General features: G+C 43.3%; 2 protein-coding genes across 2 annotated transcripts; both read left to right on the plus strand.

Annotated features, from left to right (window-relative positions):
- Positions 1-1033: 1033 nt before the first annotated feature.
- On the plus strand, positions 1034-2800 carry hoxa2b (homeobox A2b). The gene is given in 9 exon segments (XM_034610224.1): positions 1034-1252; positions 1255-1289; positions 1292-1331; positions 1334-1531; positions 1988-2101; positions 2104-2192; positions 2194-2241; positions 2243-2307; positions 2309-2800. Coding segments are annotated over 9 exon segments (840 nt in total). The 5' UTR covers positions 1034-1134; the 3' UTR covers positions 2442-2800.
- A 4212-nt stretch (positions 2801-7012) lies between these two features.
- skap2 (src kinase associated phosphoprotein 2) lies at positions 7013-17810 on the plus strand. Its single transcript, XM_034610222.1, has 13 exons — positions 7013-7293; positions 8805-8910; positions 8990-9015; positions 9348-9449; positions 10248-10328; positions 11140-11223; positions 11396-11520; positions 11880-11943; positions 12100-12222; positions 12325-12399; positions 13837-13949; positions 17393-17489; positions 17600-17810. Exons 1-12 carry the CDS (start codon positions 7083-7085, stop codon positions 17483-17485), a joined length of 1203 nt encoding a protein of 400 aa, XP_034466113.1. The 5' UTR covers positions 7013-7082; the 3' UTR covers positions 17486-17489; positions 17600-17810.
- Positions 17811-18565: the final 755 nt, after the last annotated feature.

Raw genomic sequence — 18565 nt, forward strand, 5'->3', positions numbered from 1 at the left:
CTAACCAGGGCTCTTTGTTTAGAGCCGGAGCAATAAACAGCCTTTCCTCTGCTTCACACTACAGTGGCAAATCATGTCCACTCCGCGCCGTGTTGTAACCAATAATACTGAGGTATATGGATGATGAATTAGGTCAATATTATCCCTATAGGTGAAATAAAATAAATGAAATGGGGATGTGTAGCAGGGAGCTGTAAACTGTGAAATGATGACAAAATGCCCGTGAAGTAACCAAGTGCTTTCATTCCATGTGCGCAAAATATTGCTTTCAGTATATCATAATAATAACACATGTTTATTATATAGACTTAAATGGTAAAGTTACCAAAAATAACGTAATTTATTGCGAGACAAGAGAGATAAGGGGGATAAAATCGGGATGAATGTAAAATCGAAATCAAAATAATCTCCCCCTCTTCCTCTCTCCCCCTCTTTCTCATCCCCCCTCCCCCCCCCCCCCATCTCCCTCCTGTGTGTTGGGGGAAGGGTGAGGGTGCACGACATGTTGTTTGGGTGTGTGCGCGCACGCAGCCCTCCTCGCCAGGCAAAGCAAACCTTCAACAAAAAAGTCTGAAGATTAACGCCTGGCACTGACAACGACTGCGGGCGTCGCGGCTTTATGAGACACAAATGTGAACTGCTGCAATGATTTGTGGAGTGCCAGGGCTAGAAATAAAGGGCCCGCGTGCACGTGCAAATGCGCGGTGCCCGCTCGGCAAAAAGTTCCACGGCCGCGCGTAAAGCAAGGGAAGGCACCACTTCTTGGGTGCTTTTTTTTCACGGGGGGGGGGGGGCACTAGTGAGCAAACTGACCCCCAGAAATGTGTATAATAAAGCGACCACCACCCCCGGAATGAGGCGTTACCCCCTCCCAGTTTTCGATCAATCACAGGGGACAGTGGCTTCTTTTGATAAAAAACCCCAAATTGTCATTGGGCAGATGCAATCATGTGGACAAGCAGCACGGTCCTAGATTCCAACCATGTCCCCATGAAAGCAATAGTTTATGTCATAGAGTCTCCATATACCAGACTATATCCACTTAGCAGTTTATGCTTATTTTTTTAAATTATTATTGTCATTATTTCTGCCACCCTCTGACTTCCAGCGGGTTCTCGGGACAAGGAGGAGGAGATGAATTACGAATTTGGGCGAGAAAGTGGTTTTATCAACAGCCAGCCGTCGCTCGCTGAGTGCCTGACATCTCTCACTAACCCTGTCGGTGATGCATTTCAAAGTTCATCAATCAAGAGCCGGCGCTTTCACGATCGACACTGATTCCTCCTCCTCCTTTGAGCACACCATCCCCGGCCTGAGCGCGGGCATCCACCCCGCCACAGCCGCGCAAAGCAGCCGGCTCTGGGAGGCTGCAGCCCGCTGCGCGCCGCATCCCTGCCCCCGGAGTACCCGTGGATGAAGGACAAGAAAAGCATCAAGAGGAACCAGACTGCTGCTGCTTCTTCTGCTTCTTCCTCTGCTTCTGCTGCTGCCACGACGACTGACTCCTCTCCACTCTACTTCTCACCCCAAGGCAAGACACGATGATTAATAACCCCCCGAGTAAAAAGGCTCTCCTTGTACGAGGATTCCCCTCTTGCGAGGAGCTGCATCCCGCGGGCCCTGTGCAAACGTGGGCGTCCCTTTTAGCCACTGTAGGATTTTGATTTAAGCATGCTTAATCTCATCAAGTAACGCACTGGCTTGTGATGCAGTGTAAGAGTGTTAATGCTTGACAGTAATGGAGAGTGATAGATTATTCTTACACGGGCCAGCAGCTGGCATGTTCATTATCTTCCCCCTCCGTCCTGTCCTGTCCACGCAGACCCATCATATTCTGCTGGGGACCATAAATCTTGCCCAGTGCCGGTGCTTGCTTGTGCACAAGTTTCACCCCCATATGAATGTGTTTTCCAGTTGTGTTGCTGTTTTGTTTCTGAACACCAGCTATGTGATTTAAAAAAAAAAAAAATAATATCATTTATTTTAGGTTCACCAGAGGTACCAGAGGTTGTTGTTGGCGGCGGTGGAGCATCCAGGAGGCTGAGGACTGCCTACACCAACACCCAACTCCTGGAGCTGGAGAAGGAGTTTCACTTCAAACAAATACCTGTGGCAGACCACAGGCGGTGGAAATAGCGGCTCTGCTGGATTTAACGGAGAAGCAGGTGAAAGTGTGGTTTCAGAACCGGAGGGATGAAGCACAAGAGGCAGACCCACTGCAAGGAGAACCGGGACAGTGAGGGGAAAATACGCGTGCCCGATGGACGACGGGCCGGAGGAGGACGAGGAGTTCGAGCCGGCGGCGGAGAGCGGTCACAGGCGGGACGCTCCTGGAGAGGGAGAGGTATTTCCCACAGAATACCTTGACTTCACAACAGTGTCCGAACGGGAACAATGGAGACAGCCCTGAGCCCGACAGCTACGCATTCGGGCAGCTATGACAAAAAAATCTGAAACATTTTCCAAACCCGGCGCCCACTGTTCCAACCTGCACGTCAACAATAGGCCGGACAATGACTGTTCCCCGGGCCTGGGACGTCTCTTTGCAGGATTTCCACGTTTTCTCATCCTCCTCCTCTTTCTCACCGAGTTTGTCAGATTCCACACAAAGTCCTCTGCACTTATCCTCCGAGAACGTTTGACCTTTTCTCAGAAAACTCTCACAACAATCGACCTGCAAAACTTGAGTTATTGAAATATTTGTCTTTTTAATTCTCATTCAGACACCATGTGTTCTGTCAGTGTTTCAGTTTAAGCCTCATGGGGGGAAATATTTAAAAAATCCACCAATAAGGTAAGTTAAAGAAGAAAAGAAACAAACAAACAGCAAAAGTACTATTTAGCTTTTATGGGCTGTTTATTCCACGAGGCTGTTATTATAGAGGACATTTCACATTTATTTTTATATGGATTCCCACTTTAACTGAGCAAAAATATTTTCCTTGAAATAAAACCTTACATGGAGTGGAGTCAGAAGCGCATTTGTCTTATTTCACAAGTTTGAGGATATTGTTAGTCTGTGCGTAAAACACACATGTTCGTGTTTTACGCACAAAGTGTGTTTTAGAAGAATATTAGCGTTAAATTGAGTTAATAAAACCACAGGATATTTTCTAAATTAGGAACAAAAATAACGTGAAGGTAGAATTCATTTTATCATTTCAAACTTTCCCAAAATAAACAGCAAAAATATGCACTGAAAAAAAGCACTTTAAAACAAAAAAATATGTATATAACATTTGCAAGAAATGTCGTTAAGATTACATTCCATTATTATTGTACTTAAAATAGTATGAGAGATTTTCTTTAATGTGAGGGTAGAATATCTTTTATCTGAGGCCTATAATCTCTGGTGTTTTATCCGGACAGGGGTAAAAAAAATAGGAGATTGGTCGTGTCTGCATGTTAAAGCCTAGAAAAAAAGAAAATTTGCGGTGAGAATTGACTGTTGTGAGTACCAGGCCAAAAGCTACGACTTTTCTCGGCTCTCAAATTAAATTTTATTGCCTATAAAAACTCACAGCACTGAGGGTGCTTGTTTATAGCCTGATCCACGATGTAACACAAACGCTTTGAATAAAGAATTGCACCGTGCGACGTCATTCTGGTCCTCATTTATGATTTAAAGCTATTTATGTTTAATTAAAGAAGCCGAAATTTTCTTTAATTCAAAATGGTTACATTTATATTTTAACTGCGTTTTGTTGCAAAAATAAATACACAGTTGGCAAATTCCACTCAAATAGGAGAACGTGTTTATTCTATTAATTGATAGTCAATTAAATATCAATTAGAACAAATATGTTAATCTGGATCAAACGCATTTCTTCCAATGCTCTCCTTCTCGTTTACTGCTGAAGGAATTATTCACAGCGACCAGTTGAACCTTACGCACAATGCAACAGCTGTGGTTGCGTTATTTCTACATATATTGTTCAACTATTATTAAAGGTTTGAGGGGAATGTTTGAATGAAAAGCTAAAGCCACTATGTATCCTGGATCTCGAGCTTGATAATCAAACTGATCAATAATTCTGCAGGATACATGCAGAGCCTGTGTATTTCCTCTGCTCTCAGGACTGTGTGGTTGGGCTCAGAGCCTCACACAGCAATTTTTAAAAAGTGGAGTGAGCTGCCATCCCTACTGAGATGTGGTTTTAAGTGAAGCCTAATTGTGCACCAATTGAAAACAAGGGCTGAGTGGGCTAATTCCAGAAAACCCAAGAGGCAGAGGAGCAGTCAGCTTTGGTTTGGTGCTGCAGCCACTGAGCCATGTTGTTTTTTTGAATATTCAGACCACACAGTGTCAGTGTGACAAACCATCACAAATCATCATCTTCTCTTATATGTTTATTATTTAAAAAACATTAAAAAAATAAAGTTTGACCACCTATTCGTTCACAGTCTCTCGTAGGCCATCACAGAATAAACGAGACATCTGCTGCATCCTATTTTCTACACACAGATTCTTCATGTCTTAACTGCATTATGAATTCAATTATGCTTTTTAAAAAAAATAATGTTTCAATGAGTATTTGATTGAGTTTGCTGGACAACATGCAGCTCGGATTTCAACAAACTGATGTAGACTGTGATGAAAGTGGAAGGACCATTCACAGAGAGGAGTGTGTGAGACGACTGGCAAGTAGAGGAAGCTTTATGGGAAACTAGATCCAACTCTGTGCCAGTAGATCCCACCCTCTGTGCCTACACACACACACACACACACACACACACACACACACACACACACACACACACACACACACACACACACACACACACACACACACACACACACACACACACACACACACACACACACACAGGGGTCGAAGGTCAAGCTGGCTCTCCTCTCCACTCCAAACTGGGAGGAACTACTGCCAGGTCAGGAGGGGGTCAGGTTTTGAATGACCACAGAGGGTTTGTGGCTCATAAAGAATGTGGCCGCTCGAGATGACTCTGAACAGGAAGTGATGTCACAGAACATAAAATATATGTATATAAAAGGAGAATCTGAGGTTTAATTGCACCAAGAGGTACGATCAAACACGGTAATAAAGGGATAGTTCACTGAAAAATGAAAATTCACTCATCATCTACCCACCACTATGCCGATGGAGGGGTGGGTGATGTTTGAGTCCACAAAACACTTCTAGAGTCTCAGAAGTAAACTTTGTAAAACACAACATGCCTCCATACTGCTCGTGTGGTGTCATCCAAGTGTCAGCAAGCCCCGACATTTAAATTCGACTCGAAACAAGTTAATTTACAATGTAACTTGAGCCTAAAAGTCCACCGGTAGTGGCTAAGCTAGCTAGCTACACTCGGTGTGTCATAGGGTCCGTGAATGCACCTTGTAGGAAGATATCAGCGGAAATTTAGGTTAAAAACATGGTGTAAATGACGCCGTTTCGAGTCGAATATAAATGTCGGGGCTTGCTGACACTTGGATGACACTACACCAGCAGTATGGAGGCATGTTATGTTTTTTTTTCTGTTGTTTTATTACGTCTGAAGTCTCAGTATTAATTTGATTGCAAACATGCATCAGGTAAAAAACACATTACTGCAGCATTTATATTTTGACATATTGCATGAAATATGTCTGGATCCCTTTCATCAGAACACACTTCTGATGGGGCTGAGGGGGTAGAGCGGTCGCCCTCTAACCAGAAGATCGGCAGTCCGATGCCTGAGTCTCCTTGGGCAAGGTACTGATCCCCAAATTATCCCTCATTGATAAAAAGTGCTGCCCATAAGTGCACTGTGTGAAAGGCATGTGTGAATAATCATATTTTCCTCTTGGTTTAAGATTAAGACCAAAGGTATTCTATGGACTTTTTCCAAAGCTACTGGCCTGACACAGAGATGAATATAGTGTAAGTGGCATGTGTGTGTGTGTGTGTGTGTGTGTGTGTGTGTGTGTGTGTGTGTGTGTGTGTGTGTGTGTGTGTGTGTGTGTGTGTGTGGGTGTGGGTGTGGGTGTGTACCACCTGCAGCTACAGGCTGAAGCTCCTCACACTGCCCCTCCAGAGCTGCTCTGACGTCTCTCCTCTCATTTCTCCACAACAACAGACTCTACAGTTCAAAGCCAGGATCAGTCTTTTAACCAGGATTGGGTGATAGTGCCTGTCAAAAGATAAGTCATGAATGAGTGATGTCTTTGTAAACAATATGACAACATGCAGGCGGCTCAGCTTGAATACAGCAGGAGGCATGAGCTCATAAGAAGAGAGTTTTTTTACTCTTGAAAGCATTGTACAGTGGCCCTGAAGTGCAAAACACCACAGCATATGAAAATACACATTGGCACGTAAGAAAACATAACAGTGAAAAGAAAACACAACCACAAGTCAACACACCAGAAAATCACAAAACACGACAGCAAATAAGAAAACACATGAGAAAACACAACGGCAAATCACAAAAACGTTTTGTTAATATGTCCTTCCTACTAACAAGACGGAGTGTGCATTTGTCCAATCAGAGACGAGCCTCGTCGATAGCAAGTAGCCTACTTCCCTTTTTTGTTAGAAGTTTATTCAATTGTGTTTTGGTGATTTGTTGTTGTGTTCTGTGAATTATTGTTCTTTTTTTCTTTTATTATCTACCTTTAAGTTTAGTGACGAGAACAATCTCACTGACAATGATGCAAACATTCAAAATGTGTTTGATTAACACACTGGTGCAGCTCAGACTCCCTGAAACACCTGCCTGTTGCTTTGAGACTTAAAAAAAATAAAACCTGGCAGCAGTTTGATATAATTGCATTTTCATCTATTAATAATGCCTGTTCAGATTTATTGTGTTGACACATTTATAAACTCGGAGTGCTGACTTACATCATTGTGTGGAAACAGGGGCTCCTCCCAATGTGTCCACTGAGAAATATTATCTGGAATCAATCACAAATATGATCATGGCACAATATGCTCGGACTTTATGAGCGTGTAAAGACCCGTGAAAGCTTCAGACCCCTGTCATCAGGAGTGCACGCGCGCACCGGTGCACGCGCGCAGCAATGCACCCGCTGATATAGTGATAATAATAATACACATGAGTGTTTGCTTGTTGAAGTCATGGCGCTGCAGCAGAGCTGTGAGGTCATTGTGGATATTAACGATATTAACTTCCGTGTGTGTGTGTTTGTCCACTGCTGCTACTTCCGTGTCGTGAAGTTCCCCCTGCTCCATCGCTGTCTGCACGCACACACACAGACACACACACACTCACACACTGTGACCAACACCATGAGAGCGATTCCTGACGAGCTGACCACGCTGATTTCAGGTGATATATGAGAAAGTTGTTTCTTTTCCCGGCTGTTGAGCGGTTTTCAGTGTTTTCTGTGAAAGCTTCACGACCGTTGTGTTTAAAAAAAAAAAAAAAAGAGGAAGCACTGACTCAATATGGATGACTGGGTCAGTGTCAGACGCGCTGTGCTGATGATATCCCCCAGAAAACACAGCTTTCTCTTGCTGGTTTGAAACAGTCTATAAGCCAGAGCTACAAACAAAAAGCAGCTTTGTGTGTATTGTTGTGCTGTGAAGTGCTGAGCCATTTCACTGACTTAACAACACAAGCCTAGTGAAGTCAGCAGTGCCTGATCTAAGATTTTTCCAAATTGGGGAGGGGCCGCAATTTACACAGGGGGGCCAATTATAAGTCCAACATCCATCCATTTTCCTCTGCTAACCAGGGTTCAGGTCGCAGAGGTATAGCCGGTCAAGTAAGGTTTAGATATCCCTCTCCTTAGCCACACTTTCCAGCACTTCCTGGGGGATCCTGAAGCGTTCTCAGGCCAGATGGGATATGTAGTCCCTCCAGCAAGTTCTCTTCTTCTATTGCTGCGTTCCAGACAACTCGGATGTCGGAAGTTTCTGACCTCCTACTTGAAAAAGTGCAATGGAACTCCACTCAAAGTCGGAGTTCTCTGAACTTGGGAAAATTGTATCTACCCCGACTTCACAACAATGGCAGCGCTCATGGAGACGTAGATACTGTATTGCTGAGGCCTGTTGACCCTCTGTTGGACTCTTGTTTCCTCGTTTGTGAGATTGAGTGACAGTGCATGTGTTCTCTCTTATGTATCGGATGTGTTTCCAAGTATAAAAGTACTGTAAAATAAAATGTATAATGGCGTCTCTTGCCTCTTTTCCCCTCTTCTGTTTTGTTTACGTATATGAACGGAGGCTGCACTGGTCACAGTTTAATTGTCTCATCATGAGCAGAATAAACATTAGTTTCTCACGGTCAGCCATGTTTGTTTACGTTTGACGTCGGGCCATCACCATGCACTGGAAAGTGGAACTGGGAAATTTCAAGTCGTAATATCCGACATCCGAGTTGTCTGGAACGCAGCATCATTACTGGGTTTTTTTCCTGGCTTAGATCGAAAGCTTTGCTTTGCGGCTCAGCTCCTTCTTTGCGAAAATGGTTACTGCCGAAGCCGCACCAACCCTGTCCAACATCCATGCAAAATTCCTGATTCACTAAGGTGCATGTTTTAAGTCATTGCTTGTTTTCTGTTCACTCTTTAGCTTTAAAAAAAGACACGTATCATGGAATATATTTAGAAAATTCCATTCCATCCTTCAAAATGGCTTAGAAAATATTTTTTTAGCACATTGTCATAGTTATTGTTAATGTTATTAGAAGATTATATTAGTAAATATTTTTTCAGACTGGACAGGGGCACTAAAGGGGCCAATCACATTTCAGCTGGGGCCAGTGCCTCCATGGCCCCTGGATATCAGGTTGAGAGAATGATTTACCTTTTCTTATTTATTTTTTTGATTTAGATCTAGAAGATTTTCTCCATGATGGGTTAAAAGGAGAAAATTTAAGCAAGAAGGCAAAAGACAAGAAGGAGGCGTTCACCAGACGCATCAAAGACATCAAACTGAGGTATTTTTTTATGTTGTTACAAAAATACTTTATTTTCTGAATTTCAAAGATGTTAACACTCTCACTGTCTCTCCAACAGTTTCCCACATGAATTTAAGGACAGAAGTGAGTGTTTTTCTTTCTTTATGTTTGTTACTCTATATGTTCAGCTCAGTTACACCAGTGGTCCCCAACCTGGTGGTCTGGATCTTACACTGAATATAATGTATGTAATGTAAACATGATGAGATGATAGAATATTAGAGAAAATCCAATTGAACTATTTAATTTTCAAACTTAGATACGTTAATATTGAAGTTTGATCTCTTCAGGCTTTTTAAAAAACGTACCCAAACAGTGTGAAAAGGGAACTTCACCCTTCAAAACCAGTTGGGAACCCCTGTCTTACACCACAGCCTGTATCATTGCTACACAGCTCCCTGTGCTTACTTCGGTAGGTGGAGACGACTCGGAGGAGGAGGAGGAAGTCGACAGCAACAACGACGACGGAGTCTCGCTGAAGTCGGAGCGCACAGACAAGGATGACGACGCCGGCGAAGGTAGAAGCCACAAGCACTTAGCAGCCGTCCCCAAATGTTGATCTGCCAGCTGCTAACAAGCTGCGGATCAGAGTATTGAAAACTGCACGTTGGCATGAAAATACACAAATCTTAGCATCTGCTCTTTGCAGAAAGTGACGTTGAGTGGCACAATGAAGGAGACATTCCAACTGTAACTTGGCAACATACTTGAGGAGCAATTTGGAGGCACTGCTGCTACTCCCACCACCTCTCACCCCCGCCCCTCTGACAGCTCGAGCATGCTTTATTACTCCCAGCTTCGGTCTGGAGGCTGGAAATTACTGCCATGATTTTAGTTTGAGGAAAAAAAAACATTCCTCAATATACAGTAGCTTTAACCCTGTGTGCTCCATTGTGGAGATCTGTCTATTTTGTATATATTGTTTGTTTTTTTTGTTAAAAACTCAGAATCAGGGAAATCCTTGAAATGGTGATTATAGTCCGGGGTTTATGGGCTGGAAGCAGCTGCGTGTTTTATGGCTGCTCTTTCACACAAAGCAACTTTGACACAGCAGTTGGACATTTGCATTGAAGTTGCATGCTGCAGGGGGAATCTGCAGCGTGACCTCAGATGAGCAGCAAAACATTGCTCAGTGGAGCCTCCATGACCTTTACTTTTCATTTCAACATCCGTCAACTGAGCACACGATAGCAAAGTTACCCAGAAACCTATCTGGTCTTGTTTAATGGTTTTTAAAAATGAATTTCACTTTGACGAATTAAGCACACTTTAACAAGAGAAATTCATGAATTTACTTCCCGTCAACTCTTCCCCAGGAGCCCAGCAGTCTCCACCTGTGGCAGCTCAGGAGCTGACGGCTGTCTTCAAAGCAGGATACCTGGAGAAACGCAGGAAGGGTGGGTGCTCTGCGAACCAGACTGATACTTAGTAGAGCTGCCTCCACCAAGGCCAAACAATCCTACACAAGATTGTCTAGTTCTTATAGGAGAATCATAAAGGAAGTGGTCTGATAACTTAAATGATTAATTTGTCATTGAACATAGTTAAGGGAAGGAAAAAATGCCCTTAAGCCGCATCCGCACCGGATTTAATCGGTTCTTCCCAAGCCCAGACCCCTTCCCTTCACCAAGTGTGGTGGAAATCGGTTTAGTAGTTTTTGCATTATCCTGCAAACAAAGAAAAGTAAACCAACCAACAAACAAAGAAAAGCAAACCGACATTTTGAGGAACCTTTCCTGCCAACCCCCAAGTAAAATGTCCAGAAAATGTAAGAGTGAGCCCATATGAGAATACAGGGATAGAGCCCCCCCCCCACCTGAATGTTCTTATTGTTGGGAGTCCGACAGAAGTAGAACAGCCACAAGTCAAAACCCAACTTTCTTGGTGGAGGTAACAAGATAGCACATGTTTTGGTGAGAGAGAGAGAGAGAGAGAGAGAGAGAGATTTATTTGAAAGGAAGACTTCATCCTCACACTGACATCTGCAAGGTGATGCAATGTTTTGACCTACGACGTCTCTCTGTCAGGCAAACTTCAATCAGGAGATCACGTGACAAAACAACACCTCACATCCCCAATTCTTTCCGTGTACGTTTTTAAAGGGCACATAAAAAGACGGGAGTGAAGCCCGGACATGTTATACGTGATGCACACGTCTAATTGGCTTCATATTAAACACTGAGATAATTGTTGGCTTTCCCTCCACAGATCACAGCTTCTTTGGCACCGAGTGGCAGAAGAGATGGTGCGCTCTAAGCCATCACACCTTCTACTATTACGGCAGCGAGAAAGGTACCTAATTACATTTTTAATCTCATATCGTCCCAGTTTGCTTGTTAATTATGATTCACACGTTTGAGAAACGGCTTAAATGGGCTGGTTGTTTCCCAGGTTTTGACAGTTGCATTTTCAGTCGCTGTTTCCCAGGCCGTTAACGACGACGCTTTGATTTTCCCTTTCGCAGACAAGCAGCAGAAGGGCGAGTTCAGCATCGAAGGGTACACTGTCAAAGTGAACAGCACCTTACGCAAAGACTCAAAGAAAGACTGCTGCTTCGAGATAACGGCTCCAGACAAGCGAGTCTATCAGGTACGCTTGTCTCCCTCCGTGACGCCGCCAGGAGAAGTGCTCCTCCTAAATTGGAAAAAACAAAGATGGACTTGAGATGTGCCATGTTAGAAACTTGGCGAGCCACGTGTGTGTGTACTTGCACTTCATTAAATCGTTATTTATTTAAAAAGCCATTCATTCATTTGACACTGCTGCCTTTGCAACCTGTCATGCATATTTAAAAAAAAGTCCAAGTGAGTGTTCCTAACATCCAGACTCTTCCACGCGGAACATTTTACTATGCATAAACGCAGCATTATTTGTTTATGTTAATTAATATATGTAGAAGTGCACATTGCTCTGACTGCAGTCTTCATTTCTCTCGTCTTTCATCGCAGTTTTGTGCGTCATCGGTGAAAGAGGCGGAGGAGTGGGTGAAACAGATAGACTTTGTCTTGAGAGGTTTGAAATGTTTCAATCATAAGAATATTAATTATACCGTAATCTGTCAGTAAAAGCATCATCTAAATATTAGTCCAGGTTACTCTGTATGTTGTTGCTCAAATCAGACAAAGTTATTGTGTGTTAGTCAAACACATTATCTTTCACTGGGTGTAGATATGTCGGGCATCATCCCTGAAGAAGACGAGGAGGAACAGGAATTGTACGACGACGTCGGTGCTATAGTTGTAGGAAATGAGTCGGAGCCAATTGACGAAGACATCTATGAAGAGCTCCCAGGTCCGACCTCACGTTTTATCACTACTGTACTTTTCTTTCTATCTGCTAATTAGACGGACAATCATAAACTTTATAGCTCACTCATCCGTCTTGTTTCTGCAGAGGATGACATGCCCGTTCCAGCCAAGCCTCCTGTAAAGGTGGAGCCACCTAACAAACCTGCTCCTCCTGCTGCAGGTAACACGGCACTCAAACGTATATGATGCATTACATATGATGTGAATACACCCAGTTGAGAAGAAGTGACATTTAGGGGGACTTGCTGTTAACTGAAAGCTGTGACTGCACAATGCTGGAAATAACTTTCAGCCTGCTTAACTTCCTTTTATGACATGTTACAGTTTCATTAGTAGACCACTTCCTTTTGCAAGAATTGACATACTAAAATAATACTGTAATATAAGAACATTTTATTTACTGTGTCCAGGTGAAGATTCAAAACACATTTACAAACTACTCATCGTCAGACAGGAGAAGAACAGCTTCATTAATTTATTGTGCTTTGAGCTCAGATGAATAAATGAAGTGATGCAAACACTAATGGCCAAGTTACAAGCTGTGTGTTGATTCCATACTGCAAAGTTACTCAGAATATGTGTATTGTTTACTGTTTCCGTACCAAAAAGACAATCAAACTGGTGCTTTATAACAGAGCTGCAGCTACTTATTTTCTTTATGTCTTGTTTTTGTTTGACCAGTCGTCCAAAACCCACCGACTTTTTTCAATGATGTGAAACGGAGAGTTTACGCTTAAAATATCACTTAAATGATGAATCTATCAGTAGAATTATTGCAGATGAGTCAACTGAATAATCACCTAATTGAGTAATCGTTACAGTTTCCTCTAAAGGGATGTGATGATTAAACTGGAAACATGCATAGATAATAACTGAACTGTTGTGAACTTCATTGTGGGATAATAATACAAACAGCAAAGTTTTTAGAGTGTCACTTTATTTTGTCACTTTGCCGTTTCCTCTTTCCTCAGAATTAATATCAAATTTAGACACTGTCTTGTATATGCACATTACTCACATCCCAAATCCACACTAATTCTATTACATACTAATTCTACAGTCTGTATACATACTGTTTGTCATATATATTGAATTTGGTATATACAAAATTAAGTGACATTACTAACATTAAATGATGAAATACTCCTTGGACTGAATATTACAAATAGAAATTACATCTTTGTTTTTATAAAATCTAATACTTCCAAGACGTCCTGGAAATATCTTTCATATAATTAACTTTTATTTGGTTTATTTACACCCTTTCCATTTCCTGTCTACATTGCATTGTGAGGAAATAGTGTCCATCAACAACAACAATATTATCAACAACATTATTTATTTGAACTCCTTTTACATTGTTATTTTGTATTGTCAGTATGAGTATACTACACACTCTGCTGTGAACTGTGATGTGTTCACCATGTTGCCTTTCATCATGGTTCCTCCACATTCCGCTTTCAGGCTCTCTACTGCCACCTGTTGGTTCGGCTCCTCACTAACAATCCCTGTGTGTTTCAGACCTGTAGATGTAAAACAATGACTTTCTCTAGGAAATAAAGCTCCTAATCTGTTTTCACACCATTTCCCTGTCTAGTTGATAAGAGCACAGACTACAAGAACTTCTTCCAGGGCTTATGGGACTGTGCAGGGGAACGCCCAGATGAGCTGTCCTTCAAACGAGGAGATGCCATCTACATCCTGAGCAAGGTACGGTCAGACGACTTGTGAGAAAAGCCTCGATTTGTCCCCGGCAGCATAAAGCCAGGATTTTGTCAAACTCGAATGTAATGCAAACGTTTGAGTGGAGGTTTTTCAGTCAGCAGGATTCTGCTTGTCCAAGACAGACCACCTAAAGTGAGTTATTTCCAGGCCCTGAGAGGAATTGACTGTTCACATCCTTTACTGGCAGCGGCTGACCCACCGCCTGGAGGTGGAGCGGCTGATGGTAAGAGGCAGACTGGGCTCGTCTCCCTCTCTGGCGCTGTGATGGGGATTAGTCGTGTCACAACGGAAACTGTTTTAGTGTTGTTGGCGGAAGCTGGGGCCGAGCTGGCACACGGCGCCATTCCATCACTTCCATCTGGACTGTTTCAGCACGCCACCGCCGCTGCTGCTGCTGCCATGCCAGGCGGCGAGCAGCCCTCGGCCCACACACCTCCCAGACATTGCTCTCACCTCGCCAAATAGGAATGTGTGTTCTCAGGAAACCCAGGCCCAGTCCGCCACTCTATTCAGAGCAGGTGAGGACGTGTAGTGGACACAGAGTTTCCACGGCTTGTTGACTGGGCGAGGGCCCCAGGTGTGGTGCTTCGGAGAGAGGTGGCTCTTTACCTTTTTATTATGCAGCCAAACAGGAGACCTTTTGTGCTGAGCTGGTGCATTCGAACGCCAAATTGGATTTTGTTGTGATACATTTAACAAGCTTGTTTTTGAACATTGCACAGCAAATGCGTCCAGGAATTATACGCTCCCGCAGATTCCTGTGGTTTGTGTTTTTTAAAAAAGGAAAAAAGTGTGAAAAGTGCTCCATGTAGGCTGCATATATTTCCTGTCTGGTTTGGTTTCTATGGAGCATGTAGTCATCTGAGACACACTGTTAACAACAGGCCAGAGCCATTTTCAAATTCAAGTCTGCCATCTAGTGGCCTAAAGACTCAAAAGCACACTGTGACTGATGAGCTCCAGACATTTATTTATTTATAAAGACATCAGTTATAATTGTGTGTAATACCTCAGTGTCTTTATCAATCAGGGCAAATGAACTGGGCTGCAGCTGCAATTTATTTTCCTTATTAATTAATTGCTACTCATTTTTCTGATTAATTGATGAATTTCTCGCTTCGTAAAATGTGAGAAAAGGGAGGAAATCGTCCATTAAAATTTGCCGGAGCTTGAGATTACATTTATTTTGTCTGACAAACCGCGTGAAATCCCCAAAACGCATCAAGTTTTTTACATTTCAGAAGCAGAGACGAGCATCTTCTGTTTGATAAATGGCTCAAGCAAAACTTTGATTAATTGATTCACCACTAAAGGACGGAAACAAATGCACAAAGCAGACAGACGCATCAATGCTCATTGGCCAAATGCCTGTTTATTACTCCTCCTCCTCCTCCACCTCCTCCCCCTCAGTGTGTGCACGGAAAAAAGCAGCAAGAATCAAGTTGCTCTTTCACTCAGACTGGGAGTGCCATTAGCTGAAACCTTGGTGTTGGGGGTTGTGGTCCGCTGCGAGGGGCAATGACCATAAAACGTGTCTGGACTGCGGCAGCCAGCTGCAGCTAAAGTGGACAGCCAGGCAACCCCCCCCAGCCACCCCCACCTACCCAGTTCTCCTTTCTCCCTCTCCCCTGGCGCCCCCCCCCCCCCCACCCACCCATTCCACAGCCCAGAAATAGCTGCGGTGTTACAGCTGTGAGACCCCCCAGTCAGGACCTGGGTGTCGATTATAGGGTCTGACTGGGGGGGGAAGTGAGGGGAGTGAGTGTGTTGCCCGGATATGCTGCAGCACCCCCCCCCCTCAAGGTGCAAGTGCCTGCACATAAAACTAATTGAGAAATGTAACATCTCACTTAGCAGAAGTGGCTGGATGGGTTGATAATGGGTGATGGGTTGATGCTGCTGCCGTTTGCTCTCTCGTCTGCAGATCTGTCCTCAACTTATCGCTCTTTTTAACAATGTGTGCTTGTAAATCGACGCTCAGGGAGCCTTTCTTTAGCTCCAACTAATACAATTACAGGATAGCGTTATCGGGCAGCTTTGGGGGTGTATTTGTGTCGTCGCAGTGTGTGGTGTCATTTGTCTTCCACAGCTCCATGTATGTGTGTTCTCGTGTTGTGTCCCGCACTCACTCAAGCACGAGTGATTTGTCAGCCAGAGCTACACAATGAAGTGTTGCTGTATTCAAAGGCTGGCTGCAGGAAGTCATAATGTGCTCTCACACACACACACACACACACACACACACACACACACACACACACACACACACACACACACGCTCGTTCGTTCTCGCACCCTCTTACACACACACCTCATGTCAGTCTGCCATATTATCCCCCAGGGGCGGGTGATAAAGTGATATTTTCATCATGTGACACATAAATGAAATGGATGTGACCGTTTCTGTTTGTTTGGTGTGATGTTTAATTTGCGGTTAATAATTTAGATGCACTAATAGCATCGTACTGTGTTCACATCATCATCTGACTCGGTGACACTGACAGTAAGTCAAGCCACTGTTTTTTAAATCTGACATGACAACTAACCCATTAACACACAACTGTCAGTGCGAACCATCACTGTTGTTATTGGAATCTCCCTGTGTCTGATACTAGCACACGATCACTTACATCCACCACTCTCTCCTGGGAATAACTGGACACGTGTGGTTCCCTCTCGGAAACACTGTGGCGGCTCCTCTTCCCTTCAGCCGTGTCAGAACATGATCTTCAGAGCTGATTCATGTCCCAGGAAGACTTTGATGGGAGTTCAGGCTCTTGGCCAAAGAGAAAGATACAGGGATACCCCCCCCCACACACACACACATACACTCTTGTCTCAGATCTCTGCTCACGGTGTCCTCCTCACATCTCAGCATGGTGACAGCCATTCGGAGCCATTACTTGTCACGCTGTGACACATTTATGTTGCGATGTGCCCCCGCGCACACTGAGGTTTTTGTGTGGAGCGGTGGAAGAACGTGTGTTCAATCTCAGGACAGACACCAGAGGCGGCGCAGGGGAACAGAAATATGTCGAGGGTGATGGGATGTTGTGGGAGTGGAAGGAAAACAGTTACATTTAGATGACCGTCAGTGACAAAGCGTTGAGTTATTTGTTCTTAACTTCAAATTTTGATACATTTCTTACATATTTTGTCATTAGGTGTCCAGCAGAAGAATTCAAAATATGAAATGCTGCTTTGTCTCTCACTCTGACGATGAGGGAATTATCAAATGTGTGACATTAATGCTTGAAAATTACCTCAACATTGATCAAAACAATAGATTTTACTGTCGAATGATTAATCGAAGATCTAATTTTATCCTTGAACACTCACCTGAGCTTTTCTTGTCTGACAACTGATCAATTTTTATTACATTTCTGTTTGTTTGATGCACAATGTCTCCACTCTGTCTCCGTATCCAGGAGTACCAGAACTTTGGCTGGTGGGTTGGAGAGAAGAACGGAAACATAGGAATTGTCCCCAAAGATTTTCTGATGGAGCTTTACGCTTTATAAGTATGTAAGTTCTATTTTTTTTTACTAGTTTACTTACTTCAAAACTCAATTATTCTAATATGCAAATGGTACAAATCCACTTTACTTTAACTAGTCCATTGTGTCACTTTTCAGGATCATCCCCACCACAGCCACTGTGAGAGACTGATGACTAGATGAGAAGATTTTCACGTCACTGAAATACATATTTAAGAATATTTCCCTACTTTGCATTGATTATTTGTATATATTTTTCTATGCAACATCCTGCATCCACAGCATTTCATGCTTTGCTTTGGCAAACTTGTTATTAGCAAATGGCAACATTAAAAAGACTCAAACATGATCTATTGTATCAGTGCATGTTTTTTTTTTTGTATTTAAACTACTGCTAAAGCCACAAGGTGGCAATAGAGTCTCTTTAAAGGTCATAGATTACCTAGGTAACAGAGATGCTTCAGGCAAAAATACCTCCTGCCAGTTTGTTTTTTCACCTTGAAGCAGAAATTTTCACATGAGGTTCACAGAATGAATGTCAGGAGAAGAGTTAACAGCAGTGAGCGTGGTCGAGATATTTTCTGGGGCTCACACATAAGGAATAAGTGGATTTATCAGTAATATCACAGCCGACTGAAACACATTATTCGGCTTCTGTAATGTGAAGTTAACAACAGGCCACCGGCAACATCGAATCCAGTGTGTACACAAACCCTGTGTGCACAAACCGCTGTATAAATGAAATCTGATTTATTTTTAAAGCTGAGTTTATTCATCTGGTCAGCACTTTTGTTCCGGGCTTCAAAGGGACACTGCGTTTTTATGGCACCTGAGAGACTTGGCTGGGCAGAGGATCACGGCGTGGCAGATGGTTGGCTGTGCTGCCTGCCTGTGTGAAACGGCTGAGGTGCAGTAATAAGACAGCCACGCACACAGATAGCAGGGATGCTTATCGCCCTCTGAGGGGCTGTTTGACAGCAGGCAAGGTGGCGTTAGCCCAGCTTATCCCACTGAGGCTCCATACATACTGTACATATCTTTTTACAGTGCTCTCGCTGAAAAGTCCAAGTTATATAACACACTTTCTCTTTTCTCCCATCGATG

Source organism: Hippoglossus hippoglossus, chromosome 16, assembly GCF_009819705.1.
Source record: "Hippoglossus hippoglossus isolate fHipHip1 chromosome 16, fHipHip1.pri, whole genome shotgun sequence".
In the NCBI taxonomy this organism is placed as follows: Eukaryota; Metazoa; Chordata; class Actinopteri; order Pleuronectiformes; family Pleuronectidae; genus Hippoglossus; species Hippoglossus hippoglossus.

Coding starts and splice junctions, on each gene's coding strand:
- skap2 (XM_034610222.1), top strand. CDS start 7,083: ATGGCGCTGCAGCAGAGCTGTGAGGTCATTGTGGATATTAACGATATT. Junction 9,016..9,347: donor ACATGAATTTAAGGACAGAA/GTGAGTGTTTTT, acceptor TTACTTCGGTAG/GTGGAGACGACTCGGAGGAG. Junction 12,400..13,836: donor ACCTGCTCCTCCTGCTGCAG/GTAACACGGCAC, acceptor TTCCCTGTCTAG/TTGATAAGAGCACAGACTAC.